Below are 26,015 nucleotides of genomic sequence, written 5' to 3'. Positions count from 1 at the left end.
TACAGTACTTTGCAACCTGCCCTTCTCATGTTCCAAGGTCACATTTCTCTCACACTTAGCCTGGATTCTAGGCAAGGACTTCTGCCTTTTACTCTCTCGCTCCACCACTAGGCTTGTAGCTGTTTTTAATCATTCCCCACCCCACTAAATATTTTCCAGTCTGGTATAACACTGCCCTCCACAATTATGTGAGGATTGTTGAGTACAGGCTATGCACACCAACACACAAAACAGGCACTTCCCCCAAAATGTTACTTTCACAAGTCAACAACCCAATGTTGTTGTTTTTCTTAAAAAATGTTTAGGGGTACTCTCATTTTGACTCAAGAAAATCACCATTTTATAGTTCAAAGCAGGAAAAATAAATATAGTAAATGGACAAAAGTACAAAGATTTGCAACATGTTTAGGGGTATGCGTCCCCCTGTGTCCCCCCAGAAAAAAAGCACTGCAACAACCAAACAGAACTGACCTGCTCAGGATGTGTCAGGTTGAGGGGACCCAGCTAAGGCTGTGTGCACATCACGCATTGAAAGCACATCCTTTTCCACACACAACCCAAATGCGGAGTAGTTTGCCCCTCACAGAGCTACAATTCCCAGAAGCCTTTAAACACACACACACACACACACACACACAGAGAGAGAGAGAGAGTACAGTTCCATTAAATTTGCTCCATTTGCTTAAAATGGGAGGGGAGGGGATCAATAAAAATGAATGGGCAAGAAAACCAAACCAAACCAAAGAAACTACAGTTCCCAAGATTCTTTGGGGGAAATTAATGTGTTTTAAAGAGATAGCATCGTGCCTGCAGTCGAGCCTTCACCGAGAAGGCATTTTGGAGCCACTGCCTAGGGAACAAGCTATAAATGTAACTTGAAACTGGAGACAACACGCAAAACAGAACCTCGATCTTGTTCCATGAGAAGATTCCCTCCACCAGTTTTTTTTGGTTTAAAACCCTTCATTTCCTTGGGCGGGGGAAAGATATCCCTTCACTCTAAGAACAGCAGAGGCAGCTGCAAAACAGAGAGACAGAAAAGGCATCCCACAACACACCCATGTTTCCACTCAAGCCCTGTTAAAGGAAATGAGGCCTTGGACTACAACTCCCATCAGCCCACCCTGCCGCGGCGGATGGCCAGGGACGATGGGAGCGGTGGTTCAGGGTCGCACCAGGGCCCCTCTCTTTCGCGTCCTCCGCTCTGCAGCTGAATGGCAGCCGGAAGTGGGAGCTGTGCGCCGCGCTCGGTTCCTGCCCCACGATCCGCGGAGCCTCCTGCGCTCGCTCGCTCGCCCTCGCCGCCGCTCCAAGCTCCGCTTTGCTGGTTGGCAGATGCGCCTCTTACCGGAAAGCTAAGGCGAGCTGGTCCTTTGCACGCCGCCGCTGCAGCTCCACGCACCTGCGGAGCAGACCATGGTGAAGAGCAGCAACAGCTGCCTCTCCCCTTCCAGGAGGGATGGAGGAAATCCAACACAAGGGAGCCGGAGGGGGAAGCGGCGGCAGAGCAAAGGAGAGCCAATCGGTGCAGGAGCCGATGCAAGGAGGCCTGCGAGCCTGCAAGGGAAAAGGGAGCAGGCACCCAATTCCCTCCCCGCGAGAGAGCGCCCTCCCCTGTTGCAAGGAAGGGACCCCGCGCAGCCTAGTGCCGGGAGCGACCGGCCGACTTTAGACTGCCACCGCGGAATACCGTGGTCGCATTTTGATTCAGTCCTCCGGTTAGAAAGCTATCCGATCAGAGAAAGAGCTTGAATGCTACTCCTTTGCGCGTTGGGGGTTTAGTGTGCGTGAGGAACAAACTCAGTAGCCCACCTTGCATGTTGGTTTGTTTTACTATTCGTGTTTATAGCCCAGCCCACCCTTCGCCATCAGGTCTCAGGGTGGGTTACAAAAGCAAAGTAAATGCAGTTTATAGGAAGAGTTATAAAGAAAACGGCTCTGGACTGCAGTACCTCAAGGGCGGCCTCTTTACCCAGACCCTGGGATCATCATCTGAGGCCCTTCTTCATGTGCCCTCTCCACAAGAGGCCCAGAGGGCAGCAAAACAAGAACAGGCCTCCTCTGTGGTGGCTCCCCAGTTGTGGAATTCTCTCCCCAGGGAGACTCGCCTAGTGCCTTCATACTTTAGGCACCAGGCGTAAACATTCCTCTTCTCCCTGGCCTTTGACTAATTAAACAATTGGGTGACCTTTTGAACTGGGTGTGGGTGTTACCACTTAGTTTACTATGTTATGTATTATTTTGTGTTTATACTGTAATCTGCCCTGAAGGGCATTGTAGAAATATAATTAATAATAATAATAATAATAATAATTTTAAAACATACTATGATGCTTATGTTCTACCTTCATTGTCTCTCTTTGTTTCTGAATAACACTTGCTGGGAAATGGCAGGGGGGGGGGGCGGGGGAGTGCTGTTGCACTCAGATCCTGCTTGCAGACTTCCCTTAGGCATCCAGTTGGCTATTGTGAGAACAGGATGCTGGGCTACGTGGGCCTTTGGGTCTTATCTAGAATGGCTCTTTTCGTATTCTTAATGTCACAAAACAACAACAGTAAAATAAAAAGTTCTGCTTCAAGTGTCGAAAATACTTGACAAGTCATTGCAAGGTTACACTGCAAGGTCCTCTTGTGGGAAAGGAACGTGGGAACGGTTAAATTGTTTTCTGGTAGAAAACTTTGATTTTGTTGGCAATTCTGTTTTCCCTTCAGCGATTTTTCATGCTACAAAAAGCTGCTTTGTTTCCTTGGAGGTAGCAGGAGCTAGAAATCATGTCACCTTTAGAGTTTTGGAGTAAGTTGTCAGCAATATGCTGATGACACACAGCTCTACTTCTCAGGACCTTGGGACTGGATGAGAGCTGATTCCAGATAAGACTGAGGTACTGTTAGTGTGAAGCAGATTTGCAGATTTCTGTGCTCAGTTAGAGGCTAATCCTATGCATAGGTACAGTAGAACCTCGGTTTACAGACGCTTCAGGTTACAGACACTTCAGGTTACAGACTCCACAAACCCAGAAATAGTACCTCGGGTTAAGAACTTTGCTTCAGGATGAGAACAGAAATCGTGTGGCAGCAGCGTGAGGTCCCATTAGCTAGAGTGGTACCTCAGGTTAAGAACAGTTTCAGGTTAAGAACGGACCTCCAGAACGAATTAGTTCTTAACCAGAGGTACCACTGTACACTTAAACTCACCAATGAGTCCAGGTGTGACACAGGATATACAGGTTTGTTTCTATTACTCTCCAGCAAAATATGATTTCTTTTCTAGAACTGCCTTGTTCAAGGTCAAGAGCATAAAGTTTATCCGGTACATTTGACTTTCCGCCTTGTGATTAAGTATGTTGCCATGTGTGCCAAAAGAAACATTCATTCTTTTTTACCTGTGGTGATGAAGAATTACGTAATAGAGAAAAATAAATAAACCAGCCTGCATTCATGCTCTATTAAGGATCTTTTCAAAATCTGATGTTATCCAATAGAGCCCAAGACTACTTCTTACTTTTGAGTAAATCCCCACTTTGCTCAATGGGACTTTCTGCCCAAGACCCACGCACATGGTTGTTATCCCTGCCCCACAGAATGGTGGTGGTTAACCATGTTTGACTCAAGAGCAGACTAACTGAAATTAATGAACCTTGCTAAAGAAATTAATCTCAGTGGGTCTGTTCTGAGAAAAAACTTGGCTGACTACAATCCTAAATTGCTGTTCTCAAGTAAACACAAATATGACAGACACACAGGAGCTGGCTGTTGTTTACAATATGTGCAAAACTGAGCCACCAAAGGATGCCAGCATTCAGAGGTGCCAACTTGAGTAAAATTGGGGGGGGGGGCTAGGTAAGCCCCACCCTACATAATCACGCAGAAGATGTGGCATATGCCCACCATTTGAATGGCAATGCCCAGCAACTTTTGGGGGGCGACTCGACCCCCTCAAATATTGGGGGGGGGGGGCTCTGAAGGGCCCTCAGCCCCTAGGACTTAGCTCCTATGCCTGAATACATCCAGCAGTTGTGCGCAGTATCAAAAAATGTAAACGAGATCTTCGGTTTTCTTTTTTGGTTTATTGATTTTCAGTTACAGAAGCATTTGACACATTCACGGAGAGAAAAGATACGATCAACAACAGGTTGGAGTACAGAGCCATCACAAAACAAAAAAGGGGAAAATATAACAGAAGCAATCGCAGACCCTCGTTCCAGCAGGGCTTGCCCGTGGCTCCAGAGCCCGAGGCCAGCTTCGCCTTCCTGCCCCCGGCGCGGGTTGGGAGGCGAAGAAAACAGCCCGAGTGGAGCCCGGCCCTCTCGCTCCGACGCCAGGCGTTGTGTTTACACGGGAGGAAAGCCCGCTAAGGCTTTTTTGCACGCCCAAGCAACCGCTCCGTCCCCTGAAGCAGCAGCAGCCAGCGCGGCCCTCCCACCCGGCCACTCCTCCGCCGCCGCGTGTCCCCGCCTCCCCTGGCGGCCCCCTCGTTTCCTGCTGCTGGCGGAGGCCGAGGGAGAAGGTGGCGGTGGAGGCGGTGGACGGAGGACAAGAAGCGCCCCGCAGCCGGAGCGAGCCTCGTCCGCGGAGGAAGGGCAGCAGCGCCGCCGCCCCCACCACCTCCTCCTCCCGCTTTCCTTCCGTGTGTGTGTGTGCATTTGCTCCACCGCCGCCCCCTTCCTCCTCCTCCGCTTCCCTTTGCAGCCCCTTCGCGTCTCTTCCTCCCCGCAGCCCGGGACAATAGAAGCAAGGGAGATGTCCTCCTCCGGCGGCGGCGGCGGCGGCCACCAGCACAGCCAGAGCCGCGCCATTCCCACCCGGACGGTGCTCATCAACGACTCCTCGCAGCTACCTCATGACTATTGCACCACGCCCGGGGGGACGCTGTTCTCCACCACGCCCGGAGGTAACATCAGAGCAGGAATAATAATCAGCCTCATCACCTTGATGCACACGGGCCTTGCCGAGAGCTGTCCGTTGTGCATTTGCTCGCGGGCATTGCAAAAGGGGGCGCGGGCGCCCTATAGGTCGGGGTGGAGGGAGGAAGAAAAGGAGACGCCGCAGGGGCGCCAGCGAGCATGGCCAGCCAGGCTTTAAAAAGGGGGTCGAGGCCTCCAGAGGCGAGGCCGTCAATCATAAATGTAGCGGCGGGGTGGGCGTGTAATTTTCTCTCTCCCCCCCCCCCGCACCCTTAATAAGATTGAGGAGGAAGTTGGGAAGCTAAGTCGCTGAGTCTCCAGGCCATATGCTGGAAGCCCCCTTCGGTGGGCCTTGCTCTGCCCGGGTCTGCAGGGCGCCCGCAAGAAAGACGCGTGTTGGCGCGCGCCCCGACGCATGGCGGCGAGGTGGTTCTCTTTCCCCCTCGTTGCTCGAAAGGGGAAGCTGCTTTGGTGTACAAAGCATGGTGGGGAAGGGGGAGTTTGCCCCCAGAGCTAACGGGGAGGCTCTTCTCTCTCTCCCTGTCTCCCCGCCCGGCTTCCCGTCGTTAGTTTGCCTTGCCGCTTTCCGGGGCCGACCCGGGTCTAGCTAGGCCGCGCTCCCGGTGCGCGGGGCTGCTGGCGGCGAGTTATTTGTAAACAAGGCCCAGGAGCCTCGAGGAAAAAGCCCGTGACGGTTGCACAATAGCAGGGGAGGAGCGCCGAGGCGGGCGGGGGATTTCTCCGACAGCTGCAGCCCCTGCAGGGAGACGGAGCGCCGGCTCCGCCGAGGGGTCGGACAGCCTCCCAAGACAGGGGGAGATCGAGGGATCCCGACCAAAAGAAAGGATAACCCTTTTGCAGAGCTACCGGGGATACGGATTGTGCCAGCCACGTTTTGCACAAGCCTCCTCTGTTCAGGCCTGTCCCTGGGAATTCAGCCTGCTGCTGCTGCTGCTTTCCTGAATGACTTTGTTTTAAAATTTAAAAGGCTCGGGCGCCAGAGCCCCTTGCGATCTTGTATGTTTTAAGAGGCATAAAGGGTCTCTGCCACTCCTGCGTGGCCCTATAGTAAAATAAACTCCTTTGCTCCACCCTGAATAATTTACAAATGCTGTATTCTGTGGCGTTTTACATGCATTGAATACTGTACTGGCAGAACGAAGGTATGAAGGCAAGGCAAGCAAGATTCCACATTTTACTGGTTGAGAGCTGGTTTGAGATTATGTACAGAACAGAGCAGGGTTTCTCTCACTCCCCTCCCCCCACCCCTAGCTGGGTAGGCATTGCACTTTTACTGGTTCACAGCCCAAAGCTCATTGCTGAAAAATGTGGAAGTAGGTCCTGCATTCTGAGCTGTTTCTTTCTGAAAGACAAGACGAAAACAATGTCTAGGGCTTGGAACCTGCTGCTTCTCTGTAGCCTAGACATTAGGACTTGGCCTGAAGCTTAGTTTAGTTTCCAGCCACTTAAAAAGGCAGGCATTAGCAGCTTTGTCCACCTTTCTTTTCATTATATATGCTTGAAATGCTGAATTGCAAATTATGGTGGCATGTGGCTTTCATGGCATTAGAATCATTGCAGCTAACAAAGTTGGATCTGGACCTCAAAAGCAGGTGACACAATAAATCTTTCAAGTCCTTAAGCCTTAAAGTTTAAGGTGTCAAAATGTTCTTCATAAACTAAATGGTGACACTGTGCCAAATCCAAACCATTGTTCTCTTCCCAATTTATCCGTCATGCCTGCCTTTGGCTGCTATTCATGTCATGCACACATGCTACTTTGATTTGTGCATACATAGGCATTATATACATAGGCATTATACATAGGCATTAAGGGACGCAGGTGGCGCTGTGGGTTAAAGCCTCAGCGCCTAGGGCTTGCCGATCGAAAGGTCGGCGGTTCGAATCCCTGCGGCGGGGTGCGCTCCCGCTGCTCGGTCCCAGCGCCTGCCAATCTAGCAGTTCGAAAGCACCTCCGGGTGCAAGTAGATAAATAGGGACCGCTTACCAGCGGAAAGGTAAACGGCGTTTCCGTGTGCGGCTCTGGCTCGCCAGAGCAGCGATGTCACGCTGGCCACGTGACCCGGAAGTGTCTCCGGACAGCGCTGGCCCCTGGCCTCTTAAGTGAGATGGGCGCACAACCCCAGAGTCTGTCAAGACTGGCCCGTACGGGCAGGGGTACCTTTACCTTTACCTTTTAGGCATTATAGATTGTGGGCCCCCTAAACCCTAGAAATTGATAAATGGTAGGATTTTGATGATTCGGGATGTGAAGGGAGAAACGGAAACTGCAGAGGAATTCCTGGGCTAGTCTATGCAAAACTACCTGGCCAATCTAGGGCCATTAAGAAACTATTGAAGGCCATTAGCAATGCAAGACAACTGTCCTTCTCCCCCTTGCCCTGAGATGTGAACAGAGACCTTTTGGAAGGTTGCCAGGGTAACTGTGTGTTTGGGATGTCAGGAAAAGGGAGTCTTGGTAGCAAGGGGTTCTGGGAAGGAGAAGGAGGAAGAGAGATTGGAATCCATCTTTGGGCAGGCTGGCTGCAAAGCTGACAGGGAGAGATGTCTTGCACTCCAGGACTGCACTTCTCTGGTGTACAAGCCTCTCTTGAAATGACTGTGCAGTGAGATCTGTACTCCCTCCATGCAGAATGAAGGTGAATAAACCATCTTTCTTAAAGCTACAACAGTCCATTATGTCTCAATTCTCCAAAGGAACACAGACCCTGGGAGAGTGCCTGGAACCCCATGGGCTTTTGCCACCAATTGGCAGAGAAAGGGGGAGGCACCCAACTTTTATAAGACAGAATTGCAGCCTTTCCTGCTACCCACTTTGGTGAGTCCTGGCAGGCTTGTAGGTTTAAAAAAGGTGCTTAATTTTACCTTTGCATGCAGCTAAAATTGTGCCTCTTTGGAACGGGGCTACCTGTGAGCCTTCAGAAGGCCTTCTTAAGGAGTTGTAGCTTTCCTTTTTTCAATAGTAAATTTCCCTCATGAACTCATTGCTTCCTGTGTATTCTGCTTTTCCTCTTTTAATCTAATCATTCCAAATTACTCGTGATTTTGGGCAGTACTCATCTGTTTCTTTGACACATGGTAATTTGCTGTTCTGTGTGTCTGCGAAGGCTGCCTGCTGAATGAAGGTAATAAGAAGGGGTGTTATGCATATAACAGTGGTGGGAACCTCATCTCAACCCCCTTCACAGCAGCCTTCTAGAAGCCACATTCCTCTGGTTGGCAAGGCCAGAGGTGAAAGTGGGTGGAGCAAATAAAGTAAATTTTACCACTGTACTAGTTTCAACATGCACTCATCCTCCCCCCACAAATCGTTGCTCCAGGCAAGCAAGAAGCATTATCAGAACTCAAGGGCACATTCCTGCAAGGCAAAAATGAGGGTACCAAGTGGGGGTTGCTATGAGGAGAGCCCCAGAAGCTAAGTAGAGAGGCATAGGGGGCTGCATCTGTGCTCCTGACCTGAGGTTTCCCATACCTGGCATAGAAAGTTTCAGGTTGCAATTATTTTATTCTGTTTTGATCCAAATTTGCTGTGATTGGGGATTTAACTAATTAAAATCAGTGACACGTTCATACACTTCCCTAAAATAGCCTTTAATATTCTACACTTGGAACAAAATGTCCTCCAGTGATTAATTCAGTTACAATGGTAAGATTTTATTTGTGCACACGTAGAGCTCATGCAGATCAAGGGAGATCATATATAACATTACTGTTCTCTAAAACAGGTTTGGGAAACTTCTGTCCCTCTAGATGTTGCTGAACCACAACTCCCATCATACCTGGCCATTGGCCATGCTGGCTGGGGTTGATGGGAGTTGTAGTTCAAAACATCTGGAGCGTACTGAGTTGGGTAAGGCTGCACTAGATTCTAGTGTTGGTTTGGAAGATTTCTGTAAGAAAAATTGGGCTAGGTTTTCCTTGCTCTGTTCCAGCAAGATAACTTGCATTCTTGAGTAAAAGTGCATACTTGGGATCACTTGTCTATAAAGACGTAAGAAATCCATACAAATACAATATCTTGCTTTATCATTTTAAAATTCTTTACTGGACAAAGGGGTTCTTTCCTTCCTTTTTTTTTTTTAAGGTAAGCCATGCTAAACTGGTTGACCTACCCCCGTCTTACTGAATCTGCCTAGGTCATTCCTACACTGAAATAATCATGAAAAAGGACAGAGCCTGCAGATCAAGCTGGCCTGACTGCAATTTGGTTTTGAAAACAATGTTAGGTGCATGATACTATGATTCTACGATCTCCAAACATTCATATTTTCATTCTTGGAACCCGGGGGCCTTGTTTTGCTAGGCCACTTCTACTGTTCCAGGAATTGGAGCAAAATAGCAAGCATCAGAAACTGAATATTACTCCTGAGTGTAGCTGTAGATGTGTAAAGGAGAAGGAACTTAGAAGGACAAAGTATCAGCTTGCTTCTTAGGAGTGCCAGCAGTCATGAGGAACTGAGAAGGGGCAAAAAACACAGAAATTTAGCAACATTTGGATTGGTTCCCCAGCTTATACAGAGTTTCTTCTGTTTTGTTAGAAGACAAATTCCATGCTCATTCTGAATTTGTTTTGTTTCGTTTGAAAGCACTGAGTGTGCCTTACTACCTGCCATGGACAGTGGAACGTTGCCCAGGTCAACAACGGGGGGGGGGGGGGTGAGGATTAGATGGGTTCCAGGAGCAAAGAGACATGAATGTTCAAGTATTAACACTTCTGCTGAAACCTGCCTTGAAAAGCAACCTCTCGGCAGGCCTCTTTGGAGCCTTGTGGGCTGAAAACTTCGAACCCACAGTGTATGCGTCCGTCTGTCCCCCCACAATTCAGGCAAGTCGCCTGCTTATTTTCCAAGAACTGAAGAATATTGCCACTAGATAATCACAATTGTAATAAAAAATCAGTATAAACCATTAGGGTTTTCCAATAGCATTTCTAGCTTTGTGCTTTGGAGAGGCAATGACTGTTCCTTGTGCCAGTACAGTGGTACCTCGGGTTACATACGGTTCAGGTTACATACGCTTCAGGTTACAGACTCCGCTAACCCAGAAATAGTGCTTCAGGTTAAGAACTGTGCTTCAGGATGAGAACAGAAATCGTGCTCCAGCAGCACGGCAGCAGCAGGAGGCCCCATTAGCTAAAGTGGTGCTTCAGGTTAAGAATAGTTTCAGGTTAAGTACGGACCTCCGGAACGAATTAAGTACCTAACCCGAGGTACCACTGTAGTTTCTTCTCTCCCCTATTCCCCATATGTAGCTGCTAAGAAGACCTTTAATTTATAATCACTACAGGCAATCCTTGCTCAGTGACAATAGGCCTCACCACCCTGTTTTCAAGTTCAAGGGAGAAAGTAGTCTTCAGGCTCATTATTCCCTCTGGATTAAAGCAGCAAAACACAAGATACGTGTGCAAATACTTCTTAGTTTCAGACTGCTGCGTTGCTTGAGGCGGTCAAGATCAAGGGCCCAGAGTTCCGAGACTGTTCAGGCGCAGAGATAAACTGATTAAGCTAGCACATAAAAATAAACTTTGTGTGCATGTTTGGGGTGAGAGGTAGGCTACAGTATCAGAATGGTTCTTGTTGACCTCAGTTCCCCTGAGCTTGTAGTCTTGTGTTTGTTCTGTTGTTCAAACATGAAGAGGGGCTTTTCTTTTGGTACAGGATACAAAGTATTTTTGTTGCCAAGTAGCCCGCCCATGGGTGAGACATTTGAAATGAACAATGAAAACGTCGGCAATATTGCATTATGCTGCTTTTTTGGGATCTCGGTTTGGGATGGTGGAATAAGTGAGCTGGCAGATTTGGCTAGGAAAACCCTTACATTGCAATGCAGCATTGCAAACGAGTTGTTCATCTCTCTCCCAGTATTATTGCTTATCCTGGACCATAGTGGGGTAGGATATTTTACCCCTGTACTTTATTTTACTTATTCAAAGCTACAGTTTACACATACTGTGTATATCAAGTTTGAGTTTCATAAAACCACCACACTGGGGGGGGGGGAGTTTATGGAGTATAACTTCAGTTCATTTATGGGTAGAATTTAACAGCTTCTTTTTCAATAGTATTTCCAAGTGATCAGCTATTCTAGTACGTGCTTCTAACCCTCAGCTTGCACCTCTTAGTTTCAAAAAAAAAAAAAGTTTCAAATGCCTTTGCTTACTTTCCTTTTTGTATCTGTATTTTAATGAGGTTAATGACCAGAAAAATGACGATGAAACTCGCCCTCATTTCTCAGTGTCAACCGCAGCATCTGTTGGTTGTATTGCTGTCAGCAGAGAACATAACAGAACCCACAGAGCTGCCTATCAGCCGGCCCTTCTCCTACCAGTAGACTTTTTGGACAAGTTATGCGTCTAAATTCCATCACTTGCAGTGCCTTCACATATAATGATGACTGTTATGCAGATGTTAAGCTACTACTTGAACTCAGTGGTACCTTTCCCAAGATAAATGTGATCAAAGTGTTGGATTGCAAGACTGAGCTGGCTCAGCTAGCAACTTTGGAAGGGAATACCTTTCGGCAACAGAATAGACATCTTCATGGAAGTTACTGGAAGGCTGATACCGTATTTTTCGTCCCATAGGACGCTCCGTCCCACAGGACGCACCTAATTTTTTTGGGGGGAAATAAAGGAAATTTTTTCCCTTTATTTCCCCCCCCCCAAACCAGGTCGGGGAACAGCGGGATGGCGGCACTGCGCCTCCCCGCTGTCCCCCAAGCTTGTGGGGCTGGCCGATGTCTGCCCGAAGCGTGGGGCGCTCTGCTTCAGTGCATCTCGCGCGCCGAGCGGCAGGCTGCTATCCGCAGCGTGGGGAGCCCTGCGGGAACTCCCGCGGACTCCCCAGGCTTGCTGATAGCTTCCTGAAGCCTGGAGAGCGAGACGCGGGTGGCGCTGTGGGTTAAACCACAGAGCCTAGGACTTGCCAATCAGAAGGTTGGCTGTTCGAATCCCCGCAACGGGGTGAGCTCCCGTTGCTTGGTCCCTGCTCCTGCAAACCTAGCAGTTCGAAAGCACGTCAAAGTGCAAGAAGATAAATAGGTACCGCTCCGGTGGGAAGGTAAATGGCGTTTCCGTGCACTGCTCTGGTTCGTCAGAAGCGGCTTAGTCATGCTGGCCACATGACCTGGAAGCTGTACGCCGGCTCCCTCAGCCAATAAAGTGAGATGAGCGCCGCAACCCCAGAGTTGGCCACGACTGGACCTAATGGTCAGGGGTCCCTTTACCTTTACTACTTCTTCAGCAGAGAAACCTCTGAGCTCAAGTCCAGCAATTGGAACAAAATGTATAAATTGCATAATTTTTATTGTAATTCTTTATACTTGCTGTGCTTTTCCTCTTGCAGAAATGGGGAGTTTTGGGTTCTGATTTATTGTAAGCTGGTTTTAGAATAAATACTGCAGAGTAAAAAAAATGGGAGAGCTGCAGAAAAAAGGCTACCAAGCAGAGAGAATAGGTTCCTGGGAATGTGCTAAATGTCGACAGCAACAGGTGGTTGCTGGAAACCTCAAGTGCCTTCTTTCTAGGTTCTTAAACTGAAATGACTTACACGTTTTCTCCTCTTAAAAAGCTGTTAGGATTTTGTGCGTGTTATTTTAATCTTGTAAATAGGTCTGCAAAAGTTGCTATCCCTCAAGCCTTGATCCTGTGTACCTTTTAAATACCCACCTTTAGTCAGTTTTGTAGCATTTGTGGCCTGAAGGAAAGGTTCGCAGTGCGAGGAACAATTCTTGTCTGGTTTACAAAAGTTTCCTTTGCTGTTCTTTTAGAAATATTGCTTACCTTTCACAGCTGATTTGGCCGAGTGGTTGTTTACAAGCCTGGGTTGTTCAGTTTCTGTATTACCTCTGCAACCTAGGAATGTGCACAAACGGTGCTGTTATAAGGGTTTCACTCTCCTAATCTTAGTGGAGCATGATTCATCGTAAGGGAGGAAGCAGTTGCTTACCTGTGTTGGGCCCAAGCCACAGTAAAAGACACAGTTTGGTTGTTTGTAGTACTTCTGCAGCCACTCAAGCCATTTTGTTTACTGACTGCAAAAGGAAACTGGAGGCTCAGGTGTATAGCTCCACAAAAACAAAGCAACCCTAATGGGAAGGATGGTCAGATCACAGGAATTTAGCCAAATGATGAAGATGGGATTTAGGAAGTGTGACCAGATATGGAGAGTGGGTGGGTTGGAATAGAAGTGTGTTCCATGTGCTTCCCTGCCTCCCTGTTAAGTTTTTAAAAGTCTCCTCCTGTTTCTGAAGTGTTCAGCCTTGCCTCACTTTTCTCCCTTTTGCATACAGAGATGGAATTAATTCCAGACTGGTACCTCTAGGGTTTCATTCAAACCAAACAACCAGATAAATGCTGTTTAAACTATACAGTACTGCTGTTCAGATTACAGCTCTGCTCTTACTGTGAAATGAAGCAGAGTTCATAATATTGCCTTCCGAAAGGAGCTCTGTGGTGACAGAGAAGAACAGCTTGTTTGGTTGGCCACGAGCATTTCCTGTAAATATACAGTCACCAGAGTTTTGTTGTTATGTGACATGTTGTCAGAGACAGTGTTAGAAACTGGGATAGAAAAGCTAGGAGCCAAATGGCTTCTGGGACCTGGGTTGTGGGCGCCAAAACAGAATGTTTGGTCGCCACTTTGGGGGAGGGGGGATGTCGGCAGCACTATTTATTCTTTTGATAAGCATGAATTAATACGTAATTCACATGACACATAGTTATTATCACATTTTTAGCAGACATGGTTAATGCATGTTTAATTTGGTGTTTACAATGAAAATATTGGTACCATACTTCGGTTTTCAAAACACTCTACTCTTTATTGTTAAACTCCTTAGTATATTATCTATCTTTGAGTGTCAACCAGATGCAAAAAATAGCAGCTAGACTTTTTGAATTGCTCACAAATGGAGCAAAATGTGTCTGGCACCCTGCTAATTTCAAACCCTGGTCAGAGACACAAACTTCTCTGTTTTCTCCTTGTATTCATAGAATTGTAGAGTTGGAAGGGACCCCGAGGATCATCTAGTCCAACTGCCTGCAATGCAGTAATATTCAGCTGTCCTATTTGGGGATCGAACCTGCGACCTTTGTGCTATCAGCACCATGCTCTAACCAACTAAGCTAGCCAGGCATCTCAGAGTAGAGCATGAACCCTCCTGGATTTGAGACCAAAGTCTATTGAGTCCAGCGTGCTGTTTCTCTCAGTGGTCGATGTCTGAAACTATCAAGAAACCACAGGCAGGGCATTAAAGCAAGTTTCTTCCCCTGTTGTGTTGCCCTCGGCACCTGGTATTCCAAGGCACATTGCCTCCCAGCATCCCTTCCTGTTGAACTGATGTGAAAACCACATGCACCTTTAACAGGACTGCAGGGAAGCAGCATGAGGAGTCCCCATCTATATCTACATGCTACACGTGTAGTCAGATGTGTCATCTTTAGAATATATAGATGAGAAAACTAGTTTTCATCTCTCCTAGGAAATTGACATCCATGCATCATAGTCAGTGAATGCTGTTTCTTTAAAAAGAAAATAAAGAGCCATACCCACTCAGCATGAAAATGGCAGTCTATTGATTCTACTTGCAGTACAGTTCTGAGTCTGTCCACTCAGATTTAAGCCCTAGTTCGTTCAATGGTAGGGTTCCCATATTTCAAAAAGTAAAAACTAGGCTAGCCCGAAAGTTGTTGAGCTTTCTTTAGATGAACCCCTGAGTTGTTTTGCAATAAACATGATTTTTCGATTGAAATGCCTAAGATCTAGAACAAAGCACTACCTTTCGGAAATCCCCTCACCCCGACGTCAATTCTGGATGTATGGCAGCCCTATTCATTGGGATTTATTCCCTTGTAAATAAGTTTATTATTTGCAGCAAATTAATTAGCAAACTGATGAGCTTACCATAGATTCCGGCATATAAGACGACTTTTTAACCCTGGAAAATCCTCTAAAAAGTCGGGGGTCGTCTTATACGCCGGGTGTGGGTTCGCTGGGCAGCGACAGTGGGCGGCAGGCTCCGCACCAGGAGGAAGCTGCCCAGCGATGCCAACCCGGCTTAGCATCGCTGGGCAGCGTCACCGGGCAGCTTCCTCCCGGCGCGGAGCCCACTACCCAGCGAAGCTGTCGCGTATAAGACTGGGCGTATAAGTCGACCCCCCCCCCCAAATTGGCAGCTGCCAGTTTGGGGGGTCGTCTTATACACCCAGTTGCCTAATATGAAGGAATCTATGGTATATAAAGACTTGGGCCTTACTTGAGTTATTATATGAGTATTGTTTGTAACCTCATCTATTGGAAAATGATTCTGATAGGCCAATTATCTTCTTCCTCCGCCCCCAGGTACCCGAATCATCTATGACCGCAAGTTTCTGTTAGATCGCCGGAATTCTCCCATGGCTCAGACTCCTCCTTGCCACCTTCCAAATATCCCAGGAGTTACCAGCCCTGGTACAATGACTGAGGATTCCAAAGTGGAAGTAAACAATCTGAACAATCATGACGGGAAGCCTATAATTGGTAAGAGCATGGCTGGAAGGAAGGCACATTTTGTTGTATAACTTTTCCATGATCGACTATTAGGGTTTCGTAAAGTTTTGCTTCAAAATCATGTCATTTCTTTCCTCACTGCAGCTTATATCTTTTTATTTCAAAGTTGTGGGATATAGTGCTTTACTTTGTCTTTAAGGAGCCTCTGCGTATGGAGCGCGGACTCAGTGTACTGTTACACTGATCTTGTGTGTGTGGGTTGCTTGTATGCTGAATTATTGCCCTTAGGCTATTAAAAACTCTGTAAAAGCACCAGTTGATTGACAAACAGGAAACTGCCTCCTGTTCTGTCATAGCTATTTAACACTGGTGAATTACTGGAAGATTGTCTTGGATTTTGGCAAGTCCAGACGTATGAGGTTGCAGGTCACACAATCACCACTTCCTGACACGATCTCTACCTCCCCACACCCGTGTGGTTTTGATAACATAACTTGCTCACATAGACTAACTGGAGCATGAAATATCCATTAGGAGAGCTAGCTTTCAAGCCATCCATTGGGACTATTGGCTGCAAGCATATATTTAGTTGGACAGCAAACCTATAGTGGGGAAAATGAGGCCAGTGGCATCTGGCATTCATTTTAATATATGATTTGACTGGTCCCAAACATGAGTTATTGGTATTTGTATTTAAATAGGGTAATAAATATGTGGATTTTGTGATGTACAGGCATGTGATCATCAGGAAGATAGTAATCAAGTTCACTCCAGAAACATAAATATAGAGCATGCTATATGTATGCACTGTATACCGTATTTTCCCGTGTATAAGACGCCCCCTATTTTGGGGGACTCAGTTTCAGAAAATGGGGGGAGATGGCACACACATGTCCCCTCGCCGGCAGAAACTACCAATCATCTGCACACTTGCCGCAGCATCAGTCAATCAATAGCACCCATTGATGTAGCAACCAGTAACACGCACAATAGTTGCTGACAGCCATGGCAGCAACCAATCAAACGCCCACCCTATGCACTACCCATGTATAAGACGACCCCCATTTTAAGCATGATTTTTACATGAAAAAAAAGTTGTCTTATACACGGAAAAGTACAGTATATACTTAAAGTTATGCCCCCTGCTTCGTGATGATAACAATAATTAACACAAAATCAGATCAAACAAATCGGTAAACAGCAGAAATCTAAAAATAGGACAGCAGAAACAAAGAATAAAAAGCAACTTGGCTGACTAGTCTTGGGAAATAGAAAGGTCTTCACTTGGCGCCTGGAAAGGGGATTGTCAAACTGCAGTGCTCCTGAAGTTGTTGGACTACAACTTTCATCATCCATGATCATTGGCTATGGTGGCAGGGTTCATGGGATGGAAATTGGAGCCAAGGTAAAAAAGAAAAGGAAAAAAGGAGGGTTTGATCACCAATCACAAAAGAGAAACACACGTTATTTCAAGCAAAGGGGGAGGGGGGTAAAAGAATGTAAAGTGATATGTTTTTTTCTTTTGCAATGAATGAACTAAAACAAATAGTATTCCCCATCCCTGGGAGAAAAGCCTTGTAAAGTTAAGGCAAGAGGTGGTCAACTTTAGGCCTACCAAATGTTGATGGACTACAACTCCCATCAGCCTCTGCCAGCATGGCCAGTGGTTAGTTGTGGTCCAGAAACGTCTGCAGGGCCACATTTTCCTCATTGCTGCATTATAATGAAGTAGCACAATCTTGAGGATGTAGAATAAATTGTACCACTTCAGTATACAAAAAGTATATACAGACTTGTATGGATTTTTGTTTTTTGTTTTTTTTGTATTTTTTGATTCTCATTCTCTCCCTCTCTCTCTCTCTCTCTCTCTCTCTCTGTGTGTGTGTGTGTGTGTGTGTGTGTAAATAAAAGTGACAAAATGTGGAGTTTTGCTCCACATTATGAGTTTTATACATGCATATATAAACACCAGCAGCTGCATACTCTTATCTGGAAATGATTCTAGACCAATCCTTTCTGCTGTGCTGTTTTTCTACTTAGAAGGAATTTTGTTTTATTTTTTAATGCACTCGTGCGTGCACACACACCCCACAACTACAATCTGAAGGAGCACACACCCCTGTCTCCTATATATCTTAATGATGCTTCCTCAACCCACTCCATACTGACTTGCGTCCTCTTGTCCTTCAACCAGGTGATGATGCTCAGTTTGAGATGGACATCTGATCTTCCATGAGGGGCAACCATGGGGAGACAGCAACTCCTGATCACCTGTGCACATCTGATTTGGCCAACAGGATCAACAACTGAAGGATGGAAGAAGAAGAAGCTGTTTTCCACTGGAATCTTCACTTCAGCTTTTGAAGTGCCAAAGGATAAGAGGACTATTTACCCCACTCCCCTTGATTCCCATTAGCCATGCAATGCTTCACCCCTCCTCCTTTGCTCCCCCCCCCACTTTTGTTTTTAACCCTTTCATATCCCTGGTTTGTGACTGAATGGAAACCCATGATAAATTTATAGAGCTAAGGAGTGTCCCTTGGCTTCTCGCACTTTAGAGACAACTTATCAAATCATGCACACGCGAGAACTTGGCTTCCATCAGCATTTGGATAATTATTGCAAACAACAACAACACCACAAAAAAGGGGCCACGGAAGGGGTGGATATATGCTTGAAGGGACACAACACTGCCGTTGTTCTCCTCTCCCTTAACTGCTGTCAATTTAATCCCATTTGGTAACCTGTTTCTGTGTATCTTTCATTTGTGTGTGCAGTGCACTCACTCAGATTCTTCCGCTTCTCCTTACTAATTAGTATAGCTCGGCACTTGGTGGGGTTCTGTCTTGTACAAGGGCTTTGCTGTGATCCCTTTCCAAATTAGATGTTCCCGCCCTGTTCCGAAGAACAGGTGAGAAACCTAGAAAGAGCCACCACTCAAATCATGCATATTTCCTAGTGCCTGCTAGAAATTCCCCAATTCAAAAAAAAACCCCTTCTCCAGCTTTCTAATTTGAACCCATCAGTGTTAAAGGAGAACCACATTTCGTTCTGACTTAATACCATACTTGATGGTCCTCTGGACTGTTTGTCTTCAAGTCTACTCTTCCCATTTTTGCTGCTGTTAACATCTGCCGGATTCTTTCCAAGTCTACTATTGTGCCAAAAGGATTCATTGAAACACCCTGGCTGTGCTTGACTAGAATAGGCTTCACAAGAGTCTAGTGCTCTTGCATAAGCTTGGGACACCCTAAGATTTACTTACTGGGCTGTTGGAATACGCCATTCTGATTTTGTGATGTGTGACTTGGGGTGGCAGGCAATCAAAAAGTTAGTAAGCCTATTGGAGCAAAACCACCCAGCTGTGATCCTGTTCACCCATCTTCTTGCACATTTCCTGAATTCACACATTACTAAATCAGCTGGGTGAGCAAGGTACCCTTTAGTTGCTGATGGCCTCACTTAATTCAATTCTTATGGGTGAACTGCTTGCCTGGGCTTGAAAGGGAGAGAACTCATGGGGAGTTATAAGGCAGTCAGGCTACCTTGTGAGAGTGGATGAGTTCATGCCTTGGTTGCGGTGCTAGCTGATAACTTGAACTGTGTAAAAATGCATCTCCCTAAGGCTGCAATATTTTGTCACGTTTAATTGGCTAGATCGATCCATTAAAACCCATTTTCTCGAGTAAAACAAACCTTTTTTAATCTGACTATTTTTAGTGTGAGTACCTAGCAGAACCTACATGCAGGCAGCCGAAGAGACATAACAGGAAGGAATGTTTTGAATATGATGCTGCTTATGACACATGGGGAGCATCATATGCCAGGTATGTTAAGTTTCCCTCCCTGCAAACAATTTTTATTAATACGCACAGTTGGTAGGTTGATTTACATCACATTCCTGTGCATGTTTACTTGGAAGTAAGTCGGGCTTGGAACACACAAAAAGCGTGTTCAAGCTGCTAAGGTTCCTTTGCTTAGATGTCAGCCTTCTCCCAGGTACCAAGCGGTTGATGGTTGCAGCGGTTCATATGGTATCAGCAGTGCTTTTTTCTGGGGGGGGGGGACGCAGGGGAACGCATACCCCTAAACATTTTGTGAATCTTAAGTTTGGCCTCATTGAGGGGCAGTATTTCAATACGAGTAGGAAAATGAGAGTACCCCTAAACATTTTTTTAAAGAAAAAAAGCACTGGGTATCAGTATGCCGTGGCGGCCTCTTTTTCCTGGGGCAGGATCTCATCCTGCTCTGGTAGTGTTTGCAATAGGGATGAATGGATCGTACGGTCCACAGTGGATGTCACAGTGTGATGTGGCAATTTCCCCCAAAGGATTTCATTCGGTTGTAGCTTGGTAGTTGCAGCACGGTACCCCAGCCTCAGGGAAAGTGGCAGCCACGCTATACTTGTAACTTCTGAATCGGTCCTGGGTGTTAAGCTGAACACAAATAGGGACATTGGTGACAGAGAAAACTTCCAACACATGAACTCATCCCTTGGAATACAATTCTGCCCCTAACATCTCTTCTGTAAATCGGCAAAGATCTTTTCTCTTCTTGTGATTTAAAAGGGAGGGTCTAGTAACTTTTTCCTTTTTCTTTTTGCCTGCACTAAAATGTGAATATAGGAGCAAAATTGCTTTCTAACTGTTGATCTCTCAGGAATAGGCTCTGCTTGCAGTGTTTCTGGGCAAGGCAACACTGCCCCTTAAAAGTGGTGGTGGTGCAAAAGTGAACTAAGCTGTGATAAGCAGAGGGGATGCTCTTTAGCCGCGTTGCAAAACTTCCTGATTTTGCTTTGTTTTTGGTCAGGGTAGTTCTGAAGTGCACTATACGTCTAGCCCAGAGTCAGGGCACAGTTGAATTTCCATCCTTCCTCTTGCATAATTGCCAGCAGTTGTTTCTGGAACCCCGTCGGCTTTTCTGTTGATGAGGCAGAACAGAGAGCGTTTGCTCTTCAGTGCTGACAGTAGTGGAACTCGGATTTGTCTATGACCTAAGCCAATTTAGGCTGCAGTCGTAACCCCGTTTACCTGGGAGTAAGCCCTGTTGAATTCAGTAGGACTTAACTTCAGGGTTGACATTGTTAGGAATGTGCTGTTAATTGGTGAGATGGAGGAGAAGGGCTGTACTTCAGGTGTTGCTGACAGCCACTTTTCTAATAGTATTTTTCAGAAACTCTCTTGGACTAAAGGAATGGCTTCAAACTTGCACACTCTCCCAAATCTCCAAGGGTTTATTACATACTATGAAAGACATTTGGTAGTACCATTCCTTCCACCTCATAACAGAAAGCATGAAATGCATCAGGGCTTTCTATGTGTCACAATCAGTTTAGTTGCTGCTGCTGCTGTTGCCTCCATAATCTTTTGGACAAAGATAAGGAAAGAAAGACTATTTAACTAGTTCAGTGTAGGTGATCATATTTCTCTTTCTTGTTCTGCAACAAGTTTCCAGCATGTCTCCAGGCAAGTCTCTTTGTGCCTCAATTCCCCACTTGTTAAGATGGGGACAATAGACTCTTACCTCACAGGGTTGTTGTGAGGATAAATTGGTAGATATTTGTAAGGCACGCCCCCCAAAAAACCAACCCCTGGCATGAGTGCCACAAAGAAACCAATAAATCTTACATTTATTTTAATACCCAGCCAGGTGGTTCAGTTGTGGCCATGAAAGAAGAAAGGTTGCTAGCATCTCCTGGATTATTTCCCTATGGCGCACAACTTAGTTTTTAAGAGAGCATCATTTTGATGGAACAAAGGTTGAAGGGCCAGCAACAGTTGCTCTGAGAGTTGAATGGGCTAAGGGTTCCTTGGTGCCTTTCCTCTGCAGATGCTATACCAGAGGTTTAACCCCCTTGTGCATTTCGGTTGCCCAGTCCCTTTTTGCCTGTGGCTTGGCCTGCCCAGGGGAGTGAGTAGCCAAGCTGCCCAAGGAGAGAACTCTTTCTGGGGAGATGGCAGAAAGCCCTTTGCCTGTGACACTGCTCCATGCTGAAGAAAAGGGCTGAGATAACACAGCATAAGGATTGGGGGAGCTATATGAAAGGGCCCTGGGCTGCCAGCTGCGCCCATCACTTCTCTAGCATACAGCAGTGCTGAGCCGAGCCAACTGAACACTAAGCCTACACAGCAGCCTTTATAGTTCTGGCTGTCTAGTTTGAAGGAGGGGGGGGGGAGAGTCCTTTAAATGCCTGTGCAATTGCAGTTCTCTGTACAGTCTTCTTGCTGCATCCTGTGCTTCCAAGTGGTGCTCCGGTTTATGCAAGAGATCAAACCGATTCCCCATCAGGTTATAAGTTGTGTTGACTGAACAATCACAAATACATATTCAGTGGCTTGCCATTTTAAGACGACAGAACACACAGGCACTCCGAACATGCCCTTTCCCATTACCATTAATCCTGATTCCAAGATACTAAGATGGAAAGTTGCACTTTTTTAAAAACAACAACAGTGCAGTTTTCTGCAACTGCACTGAGGAATGGTGTTTAACCCTCAGCAGTCACTTAAAATTATGTTTGCTGCTGGCTTTTATGCTGTAATGATGTTACTTGAAAGATTTCTACTTGATGGCTGAGTGAGTAAAAAGTTAACAAAAAAGAACCCGACAGCAAGTTAGTATTTTTACCCCCACAAACTCAAAACTGCAATTTCTTATATTGTGTCTTCCTCACAATGTCACCACCAAAGCTATATGGTGGGTGTTTAGATTTCGTTTTATCTTGCTTTTGAAAAGCATCTTTGGCTGGCTGAGACTCCCAAGTGCTGCTGTGACAACTCTGATCTATACCAGTCATTTTAGATTACCAGGGCTGCAATATTTAGTCTATCAATCTTTAGATTAACAGGGCTGCAATATTTAGTCTATCAAACATTTTGGTCAGCAGAAAAAAGGAACAGTAGATTGAAAAAAATAAACTTTAATACAAGTACTTCTACAAATTGCAGTGAAAACATCCATTTTAGAGCAGCCCCTCCATTTGTGAGAGAAAATGGATAATATATCTTTTAAGGCATTGTTACCCTTTATTTGGTATGGGTTTTTTAAAAAAAGCTATTGTATATGCAAATACATGCAGTTTTAATTAGTTACCTGACTAAAACATAATCATCAGCTAAGATTTATTTAATCACTTGACATCCTTATTGATCAGTCTGTATTAGCTTGTCTTTATTCACACCAGTAAGTGATGAGTCACGGATGGCCAATGTCTGTATTCTGTGGCTGTTCTGGAGGCCAGAAATGTGCTTTGCCTCCCAAACTGTATGGCCAGGCAATCTTGCAGTAAAGGGACATCACAGTTGTGTCTGAGCCCAGACATTGTGTGCAAAAAGCCAAAGAGAGTTGTAGCATGAACCGTATCTCTTGCTTACCCCACTTGCAAACACCCCCCCCCCCACCTCATTAGTGCTGAAATTGTAGGATACTTTTTACTATGCCTTTGATTAAAGTACATTAGGGCCACTAGCTAATACAGTATTGGAAGACTGGGAATTATGAGGCTACCCTGGAAGAAGGAATATAGCTGCCCTTATCGCCTAGTGTAGTAAGGAAGCAAATTGTGGCTTCAGACACTGCGACGTTATGAAGAGACATCTGATGTGGGGCAGGGGGAACCACCACTGAAAAAGAAACCCAATGACATGGCACAGTGGTATATGATTTGGGGGCATGTTGCCAGAAATACCTAGATAACATGCATTTTGGGTGTGCCTTCATTCTGAGATAACCGAGAACATGTACAAAACGCCATGCAAAAAAAAAAAGGGGGGGGGGGTAAATGTAGTGCATACATTGACTGAAACCTGTGGTTGGAGTAGGCAGTTTTCTGCTTCAACTTGGCTTCTAAACTTCCAGCTTTCTGACAACTGCCGCTGAAAGGAAAATGTGCCAGGAGGCCTGAGCCCCTACTATGCCTTATGTTTCCAATGCCCTTCCTTACCTATACAAAACAAGAATATTCAAGCTCCAACACCTGATTGTCTTTGTTTCTACGTTAAATCTTGCATCGTGAGTTTCTTGTTGCAATAACAAGTCAGATCCCAGGTTTTCAAAGAGCACTTTTGTTGGCCCTTAGCTAAAATTGGACATTTGGGCTTGCTATACCTGTAAGAACCCTTACAGCCCTCAAGAACTGTCGCTTTAGTAAGCCTTTCGTTCTTACGCCTTTGTATTTGGGAACCACCAGCTGGCTTTCTCAACCAAGGGTTTGGTGCAGATGAGTCTTGAGTGGAGTAGAAAGATTGGGAACCGAGTCAGTATTTCATTTTAAAGGGGGATGATTGTGATGGTCTGGAATCAGGAGTCTTATCAGGAATATATAGTTACACTTTTGCTTAATTTCCCCCATGATAGGTATCCTGATAGGTAGCTCACCAACTCATACAGATCACCAGTTTTTGTGACATAGACTAGAATTGAAGATACTCAAGTACTTAACTTCTACTGTGACTTACTTCTGTTGTATTAGTAACACCTTTAGCATACTGAACTAACAGCAACATAATGGATGCTTAAATGTGGCCTTGGAATCTGTTCTGTGTTATGCTGGAGTACCACGTTTATTGACTTTGAACAGAAACCACATTTGGAAAAGTTGGCCAAATCAGTGGTGGAGTTCTTCGTACTGTCACCAAAGATCACTAGCACAGCGTTGTATCAAGTTGTACAAGTATTTCCACCAATGAAAAATGTTTCCAGACCCCAATTAAAAATCACAGTCACTATTACTTTAAGTGTCACATTCTATGGTATTTGGTTGTGTACATAGGATATAAGTTGCCAGTGGGATTTACCATTGTAAATCAACTAAGGCACTGGAAGGGATGCTAGCTTCCTTAAGAGACCCATGGAAGGTTTGAGATTTCACATCAGTAGGCTATTTCTTGTTCTGGATCCCTTCAAGCAACCAGCACCAATTTCACACCGGGGAGTGACATTCTAATGTCAGCCTTGGGTTCCTGCTGTCCGCTGCCATTGTAGCCCTGATACTTCTCTTTGCAATTTCTGGTGCCTCTCAACCATTGATGATACTGTCCTTGAAATTTCAATAGATTGATTATATTCAGTATTTCACTTTGGGTCTCAGGACTGTGCTAAAACATTCTGGAGTAGTTTTCTAGTTGGGATATTTTGGCGTCAAAGATGAAGAGATGTTTCACTCCTTTTTTTTTTCATTTGTGCTAATTTTATTTCTCTCTAAATGTACTTGGCTGATTGATGTAGCAATGAGTTTTAACTCAGTTTTTCTTTCTCTATTTGGGCTGGGAGAATAATTCCCTTCTGCATTTCCGTAATTGTTCATAATGGTAAAAGAGTTCATATAGGAAACCTTGATAGGCATTTTGAGAAGTAAACTTTGTTTATGCCCCTGTGACATTCTGTGAACTGAACTTGATTGCAACAGTTCATAAAATGGATTTACAGAAATTAGCTGCTCCTTATGTACATTCTGTGTGGCAATGATCTGCTTGCCTTTTTCTTTTATTTTTGTCTCCTTCATCCTAACGTTATGCTGCACAGAAAGCTTGAGAGGTTGAAAGATTGGCTTTTGATAGTCATCAGCAAAATTGGGTAACTGTGGAAAATTATAAATCTATTGTGTGGAGAAAGGGTGAGTGCAAAAATTATGTATATGTATGTGGGTGGATGCTTATACACACACACAAATATATATAAATATATATAGATATATATATGAATTTTTAGAGAAATAAAGAACTGTGTTGATGCTTTTAATGCAGGGAGAAATTTTACTTAGGGCTGATCATAGGGAATATCTGGTTTAGCAGAGCATATATTTCACAAAACCAGCTTTACAATATCCAAGGATAATTTATCTTGATCCCAAAATGCAAATGCAGCAGGAACCAGGTATAAAAAGTATGTGTGTGAGTCAAATAAGATGTGGAAGATTTCATCAGCATCTTGGTCTGTGTTTACATCAAGAACACAACAGGACTTCCCTTCCTCCTCTTGCAATCTCCCTCTCTCATGTCAATCTGCATCTCTGCAGGATGGTAATCCAGTGTGCCTTTCTTCACCTTAGACAGGAGAAGAATTATTAACATTTGTGGGGCAGCTTGTTTTCTGGGTTTTTGTGGCCTCCTCGGGGAAAGTGTGGAGGCTGCTGCCAATAAAATTACTGAATGTCTCTTGACACTTTTTTTTTTTTAATTGGTTATACCTGTCTCCTTCCTATTTACTGAACACGTCCTTCCTCACCCTCCATATTCTGTCTTTGTCTAAATGTAATCCTGGTTTAAAAGAAAACAGAAGTCGTCTGAACAATCCTTGGGCTACTTCTGTACAAATCTGGTTTTTACTGAAACAGGTGTTTAGGGAAAACACTCTCACCAATGGTTGCTGTTACCATGAGATCAATAAAGATCTTGATTATATCAAGCTGCAGTGTTGCGTTTTTTTCCATATTGAATCAGTAAGAAAACGTGGGGTTGAGGATAGCAAAAGCCAGAGCTGAGCACATTTCTCCTTGAAGAAATAAAACTTGATAGAAATATAGAATACAGTGGTACCTCAGGTTACATACGCTTCAGGTTACAAACTCCGCTAACCCAGAAATAGTGCTTCAGGTTAAGAACTT

At 45.3% G+C, this 26,015-nt stretch overlaps 2 protein-coding genes across 4 annotated transcripts in view; one reads left to right on the top strand and one right to left on the bottom strand.

Annotated features, from left to right (window-relative positions):
• Window positions 1-2,249, bottom strand: part of LRRC20 (leucine rich repeat containing 20) — an 81,358-nt gene extending 79,109 nt beyond the window's left edge. The window contains exon 1 of one of the 3 annotated variants that reach the window (XM_079976504.1): window positions 1,349-2,249. The gene's annotated coding sequence lies outside the window, so the exon portion shown is untranslated. Of the gene's footprint in view, window positions 1-471; window positions 1,326-1,348 lie in introns of those variants that run through there. The other 2 variants (XM_079976506.1, XM_079976505.1) reach the window with 2 other exon arrangements.
• Window positions 2,250-4,470: 2,221 nt separating this feature from the next.
• On the top strand, window positions 4,471-25,816 carry EIF4EBP2 (eukaryotic translation initiation factor 4E binding protein 2). Its single transcript, XM_079976516.1, has 3 exons — window positions 4,471-4,891; window positions 15,266-15,442; window positions 17,607-25,816. The coding sequence occupies exons 1-3, from the start codon at window positions 4,741-4,743 to the stop codon at window positions 17,636-17,638; spliced, it is 360 nt and encodes a 119-aa protein (XP_079832642.1). The 5' UTR covers window positions 4,471-4,740; the 3' UTR covers window positions 17,639-25,816.
• The last annotated feature ends 199 nt before the right edge of the window (window positions 25,817-26,015 follow it).

The sequence above is a fragment of the Podarcis cretensis genome, assembly GCF_951804945.1.
Source record: "Podarcis cretensis genome assembly, chromosome: 5".
NCBI lineage: Eukaryota > Metazoa > Chordata > Lepidosauria > Squamata > Lacertidae > Podarcis > Podarcis cretensis.
This window is presented reverse-complemented; position numbering and strand designations above follow the sequence as displayed.